The sequence below is a fragment of the Camelus dromedarius genome, chromosome 29 (assembly GCF_036321535.1).
Source record: "Camelus dromedarius isolate mCamDro1 chromosome 29, mCamDro1.pat, whole genome shotgun sequence".
NCBI lineage: Eukaryota > Metazoa > Chordata > Mammalia > Artiodactyla > Camelidae > Camelus > Camelus dromedarius.
The window spans coordinates 13,189,821-13,203,450 of NC_087464.1; the positions used below are offsets into that span (position 1 = coordinate 13,189,821).

Here is a 13,630-nt window from a genome sequence, read left to right on the forward strand (position 1 = left end):
GGTCCGTCCAGGAAGTCTGCGTATGCTCAGTGAAGGAGTTGAGACCTGTGGGAAGCTGTGGAGAATGAGAGATGTTAGCTCAGCTGAGGGGATGAAGGCAGGCACAACTCCAGGGCACCATTCCAGACTCCAAGTACTGCTCCCTGGGGCTGAGTAAGGCCCAGCCTTATGGGCTGTGCACCGCAGCCCTGCAGGGCCTGTAGCTCCCGACATTGCAGGCTGGGCACAAGAGGACGCCTGAGGCAGAGAGAGAGAGTTGCTGGTGAACCCAGGATGCAGCTGGAAGTTGGGAGGGACAGAGAAAAGAGCATGGGAGGGAAGGAGCCTGGCACTCATTCAGTGAGTACCTGCTACAGCCAAGCAGCAGACTAGCATCTCGTCCACTCCCTCTTATTTGTTACTGCAGCCCTAGGGGTGAGGGGATGGTACCCCACCCCAGGGATGAAGAGAGTGAGCTCAGAGAGGTGAGATGGATGATGCTCAGTCACACAGGTGGTAAATGCCAATATGAACCCAGCTTTGTCTGACGCCAAAGCCCTTCGACATTCTGCCACTTTCAGAGTGACTCACTACACCAGGAAGGGGCCTTCCCATCGGGTGAACTAGGCCCAGGCACACGTTTTTCTTTCTGAAGTTGTTAGCATATCCTCTTGGAGTTAGTCTTTTGTTTTACACCTGGAGATGCATTTCTTTCTTTCATTAAACCAACAAAAATAAGCTGGCAGTGCCAGCCATTTGATTTGCCCTTAATGTGGGGGAATAAAAAGAGCTGTGTGTACTTAACAAGCAGAACCTGTTTTTAGTGTTTAACTAACCGACTCCTGTCTGGGTGTTGTTTTTTAAAAATTTTTTTTAAAGTAATTATATCCTTGATGATACACCCATCTAAGCCCCGACAACTATTCCCCTTGGATCCCCATGTGGAGGCTGCACTCACTTCTATTTCTTTCTTTATTAAGGGAAAGAACATATGTGTGGAGTCACCCTTACAAATCTGCCTGTATAAATTGGTTGAACAGATGCATTCAATCAGAATAAGAAATGGCTTGACTCTTTTGTAGAACAGGCTCCTGTTGGAGATTTTGCTTCTCATACTTTTTTCTAGCTTTGTTTTGTCTTTAGTTGAGAGCTGATTCTACTTTGCCGCAGTAAAATTGTTCATGTTGTATGTGGTGGCTTAACTGTAGGACCCTAGGTCCTTGGCGGCGTTGGTGTCTACCTGACTCATCTTTCTGTTTGCTTGCTTCGTGTCTTCACATTCTCTTCAGTTGTTTCCATTTTCTTCCCCATCCACAGATGGCGGCCCCAGGGAAACATTGATGCACTTTGCTGTGCGGCTGGGACTGCTGCGGTTGACATGGTTCCTGTTGCAGAAGCCAGGTGGCCGCGGAGCTCTGAGCATCCACAACCAGGAAGGAGCGACACCTGTGAGCTTGGCCTTGGAGCGAGGTTATCACAAGCTGCACCAGCTTCTAACCGAGTAAGTGCTCCTTCTCCCCATTTCCCTCCTCTCAGCGCCAGCCCCACCCCTCGTTCATAGAAGCCCTGCCCACTTGGCTTCCCAGTGGGCGCTTGCCAGGAACTGAAACCTCAGCCCTGCGCCTTGCCTTTCCTGGGGCTTTGTCAGCCTGCTCCTGCTAACCACTGCATTGTCTGAGAGTGACACACGTAAGTCATGTCACCGTTTTTTCTCTCCTCTGTCTCCCTGCCTTCACTGCTTCTTGCCTCTTAACATTTTACTGAAAACTCAGAGTAAGTCTGGTCTGAGGGGTAGCACTCCATTACCATGGTATCCAGCTTTTCCCGGTTTAGTGCAAGAGGAAACGTTTTTCTTTCTTTTTTTTTTTTTTTTTCGGTATGTCTCCAAGACTAAAAAGTTAACTAGAAACAAATACTTTAATGTAGTAATTGTGTATGGAAAGTATGCTGAACCACAGAGTTTTGGTTTGAGTGTAATTTTTATAAATAAAATTGAGAGCAGTGATGTCTTCATATGAGTAGCGGTAAAAAGCCACTGAGTTGTCCTGGAAACGTGCAGTAGGAAATCCTGTCTGTGTGTTTGTGGGTTCAATTGTTATACATTCTGACTCTTTAGATTGAAGGAAGGTTGTTAGTCAAAACATTTAAAGAGTTCTATTTTCTTGTATAAACAAATAAATGCATTAAAACAGCTAACACTTTTCATTGCAATATTTATGAAAGGTAGACAATTTCAAGTACAGTTTCTCTTGTTTAATATGATTTTTACTGGTTATGGTCATGATCATCTTTTCTACCACATTGGCTAAACAAGAGTAAATCCCATTGGATTTATGTTTTTAGCAATTGAAGGAACCTTATATATTCCCAAATTCTCAGATATTTTGCCACGTTAGACTTAATTTAGTTGCATTTTATTTTTTTACCATTTTAAGCTGTGTGGGGGGGTAATCTAGAAGGGCCAAGAAGAGATCTCAGAACATAATGCTACTGACTGTTATATAAATAAGGTTTTTTGTGTGTTTTTCTTTACCTGCTCTAACTTTCCCAGTCAAGCCAGACAGAAGGTTCTTTGCAGAAAGCTCTCTGATGAGTGGTACAGATACAGTGCCGGTAGGAGGTCACACCTCATCTCAGATGAGCTTTGGATACTTGAGCTCTCCTATGACAGTATTCCAGAGAGTGATATGTTCCATTCCTTCCTACTTCCCATCTGGCCAGTGACTGGATTCCTTCTGCTCGTTCTCCTCATGGCCTTAGGAAGACAGGCCTTGTCCCAGAAGTGGAAACAACTCGGTATAACTATTGTGAAGTTCAATGCAATTTCTCTCTATTCAGTCTTAGAGCTCAGAGATTTTGCTGGGAAGCAGAGTTGGTTAAGGACTGCCATCCAGATGGGGAAATAGAGTGATTACAACAGCCTCATTCTACGCGGGGCGAGGATGTCACAAGACTTATTGCAGCACAGCTTTAAGGAAACTGGAGTGTGTTTGTTCTTGGAGAAGATTTTTTGGCTTGCTTCATAGTGCTACCGCTGTACATGTGGGAAAGCCACCTCTCCCCTTTTGGAGGGAAGTAAGTAAGGGAAAGCCAACTTGAGGTTTTCTAACAGAGGACTGCAGGAGGGGAATAGGAGTGCCTTGCTGTAGACCTAGTCCAGAGCTTAGATTCTCCTGGCAGTTACTGCTCTGCAACCTAGAAAAAGTGCTCTGAGTAATGAGTAACAATTTAAAAAATGATAAGGAGGTGATTTTACTAAATCCCTCACTCTTACTGTAGTATCAGTAAACTTTGTTAGAATTTCAACCCTGAAGAGTCAGGAAAGATCATCTTTAACAGATGAGGAAACTGAGATCCAGAGAGGCAAAGTGACTAGATTAGAGCGACAAGGTGGCCGGGCCAGAAATAGACGTCGCATCTCCTAAGAGGCCGTCTAGAGTGCCTTCCACTCCTTGGATTCAAGGGCCCCAAGAGTAGACTTCATGCGGTCCACATCCTTTGAAATTACAGGTAAAAGTTTATGCACCTGTGTTTCTCAGTGAAGAGTTTGTTTTGTGAAATCCACAGAGACATTTGTAGAAAGTTAAGATGTGCTCCACTGGATGATGGTATATTTCTAATAGTTCACTAAAATCGTTAGACGTGGGCGTTCTTACCCCTGCCCTCTTTCAAATTGAGTGTTTCCATATAGGCCTGTCTCTTATCCTCTCTCTTCAGTTAATATGAAATTGAAATATGACTATATACAGTTCACGTTTACTGTGTAGAGTCCAGCCGTAACTGAAAAATCAAGCTTATTTAACTCCTTCTATACCTCTCCCAAAATAAATTTGTTGTTTTAGTTATTTGCTATTTTTTTTGAGGAGGAAAAGGGATGGCATCGTGCTGATTAGGGTCCAAGTTCTGTTTGTGTTTGTGTGCCTAAAGCTTATTTAGAAAATCCACTCTGCTGAAGTGAGCCATTTCTAAGTGAAAATTGACTCAGCTGTGCTTAGAGGTGGACGGATTCTCTAAATAAGACCCATGTCTTTAGGGAACTATGTTCAGCACAGTTTTGGCAGTTTCCCTTTTCTGTAACCTGTTAACTTTCACTTAGTTCAGTGACAGGGAAGAGGGAGATTTTGTTGACTCACTGTTGTTTTGCTTTAGCTTATGCTTTGATCTTATGTTATGAATATGGATGCATCTGAAGTGAAAATTCACCTTAATCAGAATGTTACCTACCAGTCTTTCTTGAGAAATCTTACCCCTGGAGAATACCTGCACCTACTTCTGCTTGAAGGTAGATGCAGTCAACTTCCCTTTTTGAAGAAGAGTTGGTTGAACACGCTGTGTAAGGTCCCTTAATTAGTGATGGACAGAGTAGAGAGAGAACCCACGTCTCCAGGCTCTTAGTTTAGCGAATGCTAGCAAGTGACGGCATGAGATGAGTGCTGCTTTGGAGTCTCCTAATGAGAGAATGTTAGAGCCAGGTGCTCTCCGACATCTCACTCACATATGACAAACAAGGAATCTTGGGCCCTGGCTCATTCATTAGAACTGAGACTGAGAGGCAGTTTCAGGTAATGGCTAAGTGTGCAAACCTTGGAGTCAAACCTAAGTTTGCATTTTGGTTCCACCATTTTTAACTGTAGTACTTTGGCCACATTAACTTTCTAAGCTTCAGTTTCTTCATCTGATTTTTTAAAAAGGATAGTAATATCTGCCTCCTAGAATGATAACTAAAAGCTGTGAAATGTGAAAAATCAGAGTTTATTTGTCACACAGTTTATGGTTATTTCTTGGAGCAAATATAGGGGTTATATATATTTCAGCTTAAAGAGAGACAGGGTAGTACAGTGGAATTGCTTAGGGACAAAAAGCTTAATTAAATCTAAGCCTCCCACTTTAGTAGCCTGTGTGACTGAGAAAAGTTACCTACCCACTGCGAGTCTCCTGTTTCTCATCACTTATGGATGATACCTAGTCTGCCTATTTCACCAGGTCGTTAAAACCAAGTGAGATTTGTGCAAATACTTTGTTAAAATCTATGGGCCCTATGGCCCTATGGGAAAGTTTCCTATGTAGTCATAAAATCAGCGAAATGATAGTGCACTGATCACTGAAACTCACATTCCAGTTGGTTGATCTGCCCAGACTGTCTTTTTTGGTCATATTTATCTAGTTCTCTGTGAATTAAAGCTAGCAGAAAGGTTGGGAGAGTTGTAGTGAAGCAGACTAATTTTGAATCCAGGGTCTACCTCTTGAGGCGATGTGATCTTAGGTGATTTCACTCACCCTCCCAAGCCTCAGTGCCATGTTTGTGACATGGGAAGAATGAGAGGACTGTCTTCTATGGGATGCTTTGGGATATGAATGGAAGAATGCATAACATCTCAATGGAAGAAGGGCAGGACACCGTGACTGGCATAAATGTTACCTATTACTGTCCTTTTCTTAATTTTCCTTTCCTTCTAGACCTGTATCAGTTTTCCCACACACTAAGGAAAGTTGGCCAAAATCTGTTCATATCTTCAGGAGCATTTGAAGGTACCTATTTGATAAGAGTTTGAAATTATTCCCTGGCGTAATACATAATGCTTTACAGGCTTGGTTTAACTTCCTGATACGTGCTGTGACGCCGATGCCTCTGGGTTGGTGGGAGGCGTTTACAGTGCTGCCTCCCTTACAGGAAGAGTATTTCTTTGACGAATTTCCACTCTGGAGTGTGGACATAAAAGTGCTAAAGTATTTTATTTGCCCTCAGAGTGAGTTTAAAAGTATTTGTCCTCGTACTTTATCTCATTTTCAGTATCAATTCAACAAATCTTTATTTATTGAATGCCGACGGTGCACTAGAAATCCTGGTTGGTACATTACAGGTAATATTTCATTGAAACACTATTACAACCTAGTGAAACAGGTATTCTCTGTGTTTTACAGGTAGAATATGCAGGCTCAGAGAATTAAAGTAACTAGCCCAAGGCTTTATCAATATGATAGAGCTGCCAGTACTCTCCCTTCTTGGAGTTCTGAGGCCCATGTTCTTCTGCTACAAAAATTTGATGGGGGCAAAGGCCCCTGAACTACTGGATGAGCAGCACTTAATAAGGAAAGGGTAGTAGGCTTTGCATGTAGTCCTAGCCTGTTCTTTCCTGAGGAGAAAAAGATCCTTACTAAAGTAACTTTACATTTATATTGCCCATCATATGGTTTTAAAATTATGTTTGGTTACACTTAGGCTGTCTTTTTACATTTTGATTCTCCCGACAGCTTAGTGAGGGGCAGGGTAGGTATTATTATCCGTATTTTATAATTGAGGAAACTGAGGCCAGAGAGGTGAGTTGCCCAACATCACAAGGCTACAAGCCAGACTCAGGCTCAGAGTCCAGGAATGATCGGCCCAGGCTGGGACAACACATGTGCACACGCAGAGCACAGACCCAGCCTGGCAGACACGGGGTGCTCCATCAGTGGTTTCTCATTGTAGCATGCAGTGTTGGCCCCTCTCTGAGAGTTTGTGTCTGTTGTTCCTAAGGCCTTATTTTGTCCCATTTGCACTTGAAACCTGGGTTTGGGGTCAGGTGGTAGAGTAACTGGTACTCAGGTGTACGTATTTCACAATGGAGCTGAGTCCTATTGAGCAAGATGTTCTGTTAACGTAGTGACTGCCTTTTCTGAGTCCTCTTCAAGTCCTTGACAAGTGGGTCCTCAGTAGCCCATTGGGTGCAAAACAAGTTTGGAGCTTTTGCTTAAGAGGGGAAAGGATGAAACAAATGTGCAAATTTACCTTCAAAATAATAGAGCAAAAAAATTTTTTTTTTAATTTTACATTTCTCTGGCCTTAGTCTCATTCATCTATCCATCCATCTGCTCATCTGTCTATCCCTTCATCCATCCATTTATCCATCCATCTGTTCTCCCTTCTCACTGTGTGATCTGAGTCTTTGTCTTTTGGTAAAGATAAGGTGGTAGAACTGAGTGGAAACTAGAAAAGAGGGATGGGCAGTAACAGTTACTGAATTTTGAATACCTGCTACATTGGTGCTTTACATGTGTTCTTACTTAAAACCGCTCAGCAAACACCTGAGATGTAGTTAATACAGTCAGTATTCTTCTGCAGATGAGAAAAGAGACCCAAAGAGACTAAATATATCACCCGAAGCCATATAGTTATTAGTAAGTTGTCATTATTCACAAGTTTGTTTTTAGATTATTTTTAAATTCTTTTGACAGAATTTTGTGAGGAGGCCTGTTTGGAACCATTGTCAGATTTTTAACCAAACTAATTTAATTACAGTGGTTCATAGATCTGATTTCCAATGACTCCTTCCTCCCTCCCTTCCTTTTGTAAATTTCCAGCCGAAGCATTTTAAGACTTTTGACATTTTATAGTTTTTAAAAATCCGTTCGACTAGTAATCTCAGGATTGCCCTATCTGGCAACCCTGTGGAAATTTGCAGAATGCACTTTCTGAGGATAATGTTTGTATTTATATAAGAATTACACTAGTTAGCATTTGTTGTATTTGTGTTCGGCATTTTGTATAAATTCTCATATATTCTGTCCTCTCCCAGACTCTTCATTCTTCCCATGTCACAAACATGGCACTGAGGCTTGGGGAGGGTGAGTGAAATCACCTAAGATCACATCGCCTCAAGAGGTAGACCCTGGATTCAAAATTAGTCTGCTTCACTACAACTCTCCCAACCTTTCTGCTAGCTTTAATTCACAGAGAACTAGATAAATATGACCAAAAAAGACAGTCTGGGCAGATCAACCAACTGGAATGTGAGTTTCAGTGATCAGTGCACTATCATTTCGCTGATTTTATGACTACATAGGAAACTTTCCCATAGGGCCATAGGGCCCATAGATTTTAACAAAGTATTTGCACAAATCTCACTTGGTTTTAACGACCTGGTGAAATAGGCAGACTAGGTATCATCCATAAGTGATGAGAAACAGGAGACTCGCAGTGGGTAGGTAACTTTTCTCAGTCACACAGGCTACTAAAGTGGGCATATTATCCTCATTTCACAAGGTGATCACCTTAGCTGGTAATGGCACAGTAATTTGAACCAGGTTGCAAATCCAAAACTTAATGGACTTTGACACTGCCTTGGACCATCTAAGATGTTGGATGGGTACTGGAAGTTGGTTGGAATAATAAAGCTATTCTGTATGTCTTGTGTTTACTTCTGTACCCTCTTGTCTCTCCCTACTGTATGTGTGCTGTGTTCTTGGTGTGTAGCATTTAGGCCTCAGAGGTTTTCTTCAAAGAGTTACGAAGTTATACAGCTTAACCTGTGGTAACAAACTCTCTAGCAGCAGCATGTGATTTTGAAAATGTTTGATTTCACTGTAGAGCGAGGAGAACATGAACCTGGAGTGTAGGACTTGATGGGCCCGTGTGAGGGAAGGATCAGTTGTCACCTACCCTCTAAAAAACACAGACCTTTAGTAACTAATAAAAACATTATTTTTATTTGGTCAATTTTGAAGTTTTCTTAAAGGCATATCAATAAAAGAATGATTTGAAAATTTTACCTGTGTTTATTATTAACAGAAATAAAAATGATTTTTAAGCAAGGAAAAAAAGATAAAGAATATTGAATAAACATTTTGGCTAAAATCAGTCTTGGCCAAAGCTGAGTATCACCAGTGTAGAGTGAAATTGTGTCATATGAGAATAAATATGAAATAGTATAAGATATAATTCTATATCTTTATTAAAATTTAATAGTTTCGTTTTAAACATTAGACCTTATGGTGGAAGAACGATAATTTCTCAGCATTACCAGCTCCGAGATCACTCTTGATTCACTAAGCGGCATACTCATTTTCTCCTGGCATCTCTGTAGCTCTAACTAGGTGGGCTGTAGAAAATGGTAAATTAGGAACGTTCTTCCAGAATATGTTTTCTAAGAGGAATTTTGTGCTTAGGATTCTTGGTTTAGTGAATCTTGGAAGAGCTTTAGCCGCTGAAGTTGTTCAGCATTGTAAAACAATCATTTTTGACAAAGCTTTGTTCAAATGTTTAGTGTCCATATACACTAATAACTACATACTGTGCCATTGTATTTAAAGGACTTGAGCATCTGCAGATTTTGGTATACCTGAGGGCTCCTGGAACCAATCCCCCGCCGATACTGAGGCCCGGCTGTATATAGTTGTATTCTCGAAGTATTTTTAGTAAAGTCCGTTGTTTTGACATTTAATTAGCAAAAAATCATAACATATTTGGAGCACCTCATTTTTTTCCTAAATCATTTCTTCATACATTTATATCTGGATTGAAGATGATTTGTCATAATTGTTATACATGATTTTGGCCATTTTTCCTTCTTGTAAAATTTGGAGGTGGCAGTGTTGACATTCTGCTTTTAATTTTTTTCTTATAAGCCGTGATTGATTTACAAAATAGAGATACAAATGGGATTTTGAATTGTGAATTACAAATACAGAATTTTTCCTCCAAAGACACATGACCTAAATGGAATGAGATATATACAATTTAAAAAAATAATTCTAGTGAATGTTTATTTAGTGTTATAAATGATAGTTAATAAAAGTTAATCAGAATTAATTTTTATATAATCTAATATCTGTAGTTCTTTGCATCATTTAGATTTTTATAAACATTTGTGGCTCAAAAAAGATAAAATGGTCCTTGTACAGTTATCTAGCCAGTGCACTCTCTCTTAATATCCATATCATCTGTTAGGCTGTTTCTCTACTAGTTTAATCATTTGAAAACTCTTCTATTCATAACATTAACAGTTTTCAGTCATTGATTATTGTAGCATTTTATAGTAAATACACATTTGTGCTTTAACTGGCCATTAGAATTGCTGCATCAAAAGCACATAAGGACATTTGTACTTTATGTAGAGAACGCTAACAGAATTATTTCCTTTTTTTTTTTTTGACACTATTGTATTGGTGATGTTGCTTCACTGATATGATAGTAAACTCTGCAGTTAATTGATCGTTGATCACATACATGTTCAGTAGGCTTTCAACTATTTGTTATTAAAGATGGCAAAGCTGAACTTGAGTGCATCCCTATTAATCATCCATGAGCCTCAGTTTCTCATCCATAAAATGGGAAATGATAGCATATACCTCATAGGCCTGATAGGACTAAATGAGAACATGCTTGTCAAGTTCTTAGAAATGTAGCATATCCCTTTATTTGAAGTGTAGGAATGAAGATTCATTGGAAATAAGATGATCACTCAGCTTTCTCTGAATATGGCATCTCTGCACCACCATCCCATTTCTGACACATTTTTTCCTGGTCAAACTCACCCTGCAACTGCAACACTGTCCCTTGAAACAGCAGGGAATTAGAGCCCCATTTTCTTCTTAGGGCCCTTGGGAGTAAATAGTGGTAGGGTGACATAGGGAAGGTTGCCTGACAGTTACCCCACAAGCAAGGTCCTTGTGCTTTTTGTTTTTCTTTTTAACCCTCGAATACTCAGAAACTGCCTCTGTTTTGCTCATTAGAATTATACCAGCCCTAGTACCCCATATAGTGGCAGTTTATTGAGCACTTTGGGAGAGCCAGATGCTGTGCTGATCACACTTTACATTTGAGTTCATTTGTTCTCACAGTAAACCTAGCACTTCCACTTTACAGATGAAGAAACTGAGCTGCAGAGAAATTTAAGTAACTAGCCCAAGATCACACAGGCGGTAATGTCAAAAAAAAAAAAAAAAAAAGAAAAGAAAAAAGGGAAACAAACCAAGTTGTTCTGGCTTTCCAGCTCGTGTTCTTACCATTACCATATAAAACTTGTTTTGTATTATTTAACAACAGAATTTACAACAAATTGCTGATACCCAGCAGTTGCTCAAATTATGTGCCCTCTTTCCTTTGCACTGTTCCCGTTCTGGTTGTTAAGAGCAGAGTAGCAGTATTCAGTCAAAAACGGAAGGAGGGAAGACAGAAACTCAGAGTATGGGTGTTAAAATTTCTAGTGAATCTGCACGTGTGTGAGTGCATAACTAGTCTAGCAATGAGCTCCTTACAACCACCTCCTATTCATTTTAAGGTGGATCACTGTCCCCCCCCCCCCCCCCCCCGTGCTCCGTCCCTCCTTCACCTCCTCTCCCCTTTCCCCCTCCCTCTCCTTTTTCTGGCATTAGCCTCTCCCACTCCATCTCCGTGGAGTTATGGTTGATTTTGTAGGACTTCTTGAGGTTTGGCACTGTTAGGGTGATGTGGTTTCATAGAAGATATTGCAGTAACCCTCAAATAAGGAACTAGGTGCTGCACTTCCTGTCCAAAGTAGACTCAGCAAAACATGCCTTTTGGGAGGGCTGACCTGGCTGTTTTTCTCTGCTTTTAAAGCCAGGACCTGAATAGGATGGGCTTGCAATGTTCGTGGTGTTCGGGCAGCTATAAGTGAGTATCAGCTTCCAAACTGATGCACTGTTTATTCTCTGCCATTTGATCTGGCTTTTTGCTGTATCTCAACAAGACCTATCTTTGAACTTCCCTCTGAATGACTAGTGTTGTTAGTACTGGAGAAGTATTTTTCTCTTGAGTTGATTTGACAGGGTTTTCCGTGTATGTTAACATGAAACTGAGCCTTTTTCTTGAGTTGCAACATGCTGGACAAGGTTAGAAGACAGAGGTTGATTGGTTGTTGACAGTTGCATAACAGATGGGATGCTGGGAAATTGGTTGAAATTAACTCTGACCTTAATGGATTTTGTTGTACCACATACATGAACCTTCCGTTTTGGGGCCGGCCATGAATATACTTATTGGGATGCTGTAACCTTGTCTCTGGGGAATGGCCTCTTAATCTGTGTTTTTCCACAGTTGAAAACTTGCTGTGGATCCTACAAAATATATAACAGAAAACCTAGTATAGATTAGCTTCTGATAAATATTGTACCAGACTTACAGTTTGCATAATTTGAATGCAGTCGCAGTTTGAAGCTGTGAGAGTGTATGACTGGATTGTGTAGAGAGGTACAGAAGTTTTGGAATTAGGTCTGGGTACAGAGTCTGGCCTTGGCACTTACTAGGTGTGAACTGGGGCAACTTATTCCTTAAGCTTCAGTTTCCTCATATGAAAAATGGAAATACACCGGCCCCTGCCTCAAAGTTACTGTGAGGATTAAAAGTCAATTATATTTGTCTGGTACCATTGATAGTTAATATTGATAGTTTCATTTTTTTTTCCCTCTTTGCCTTCCTCTTTTGAATATATTCTCACCCTACTCAGAATAAAATCATAGTTCCTACATGATTAGCAGAGCTTCATGAGATCTGAACCCCATACAGCTCTCATCTCATTTCATGACATTTTCCTCATTCCCGTTGCTTTCTTTTGCTAACCTCAGGATCTTTGCACTTGCTGTATCCTTTGCCTGATAGTCTGTCCTAGTAACTCTGCATCCTGGCTCTTTCATATGAGTCAGATCAGTTGTCATGACTCCTCAGAGATTTTCCAGACTCCTGTCTGCAGAAGCCACTATCTCCACTCAAAGGAAATTTGTGCCATAAGCACCTTGTTTTGTTTTCTTTAAAACACTTGTCTCTAACTATAATCATGCCCCTCTATACTGTAAGCTCCATTATGGTAGGAACCTTGGCTGTCTTATTTATTCATCAATATATTCTTCATACCTAGGAACATGATAGTTACTGCTTGAATATTTGTTGAATGTTTGAATGAATAAATGGAAAAAAATGTATGACCTAGACCATTCATTTTCTGAAAACGTGGTTTTTTAAGATATCCTGAGATAAGAGCTTAAGAACAGTACAGAGAAGAGCAGATTCCAGGTAGAACACATTTGTAATACAATGGCATACCATCTGTCGTGTTATCTTTTCAACAGACTTTTGGAAACATTTTATTTGGTAACAGAAAAAAATATATATATATACACGAATGTTTGAAAACCAAAGTATTTATACAGAGCTCAATACATTTTCATATAGAAGTAGCATTTTTGTAATTGCCTCATGTATAATCCAGTTCCCTCCTATTTAATAGGACTTAGATTTTCTTTTTAAGCTTTTACAGAGTAAGTTAAAATTCTCTGTATATTTATGCTGTGAATATCTTCTGGGATCTTTGTATATGCATACCATTTTAGAGAATATTGCTAATATGAAAATGATTTTATTGGTTAAGGTATGAGTGTCCAGTAGAATAGTATCTTTTTTTTTAAGGCAATCTAATAAAATAATTTGCATTTAGCTTTTCTTTCAGTTCATTAATCCACATAAGTTACTATACTAAATTACCTGAGAATAAATTGCTTGGAATTAATAAAAGAATTTCTCTTTTAGTCCTCATTCAGCCCTTTATTCTGTGAAACCTTGATTGGTTTACCTGAACTTTGTTCTCCATCTATACACAGAACATCAGCCTTATACTTGGAATATTACAAATGATATTTATAATGAAAGAGCTCTGAAAGACTGGGTACTGCTTTACAGGGTACGGTCATCCCTCAGAATCCGCAGGGGATTTGTTCCAGGACCCACCACTGATAGCAAAATTTGCAGATGCTTAAGTCCCATAGTTGGCCCTCAGTGACCACGGTTCCACATCCACAGACTCAACCGACCACAGACCATGTAGTATTTACTGTATGTATTTATTAAAAAATACCTGTGTATAAATGCAGTCATGCAGTT

The 13,630-nt window shown here is 40.0% G+C and overlaps 1 protein-coding gene across 15 annotated transcripts in view; it reads left to right on the forward strand.

Annotated features, from left to right (window-relative positions):
• The window catches only part of AKAP13 (A-kinase anchoring protein 13), a 291,739-nt gene that overhangs the window by 124,200 nt on the left and 153,909 nt on the right, over window positions 1–13,630 (forward strand). For 12 of the 15 annotated variants that reach the window (XM_031440520.2, XM_064480556.1, XM_031440522.2 and 9 more), the window contains one exon: window positions 1,297–1,480. In XM_031440520.2, the coding sequence (XP_031296380.2) occupies window positions 1,297–1,480 (184 nt within the window). Of the gene's footprint in view, window positions 1–1,296; window positions 1,481–1,590; window positions 1,669–3,133; window positions 3,490–11,278; window positions 11,372–13,630 lie in introns of those variants that run through there. The other 3 variants (XM_064480564.1, XM_064480563.1, XM_064480561.1) reach the window with 3 other exon arrangements.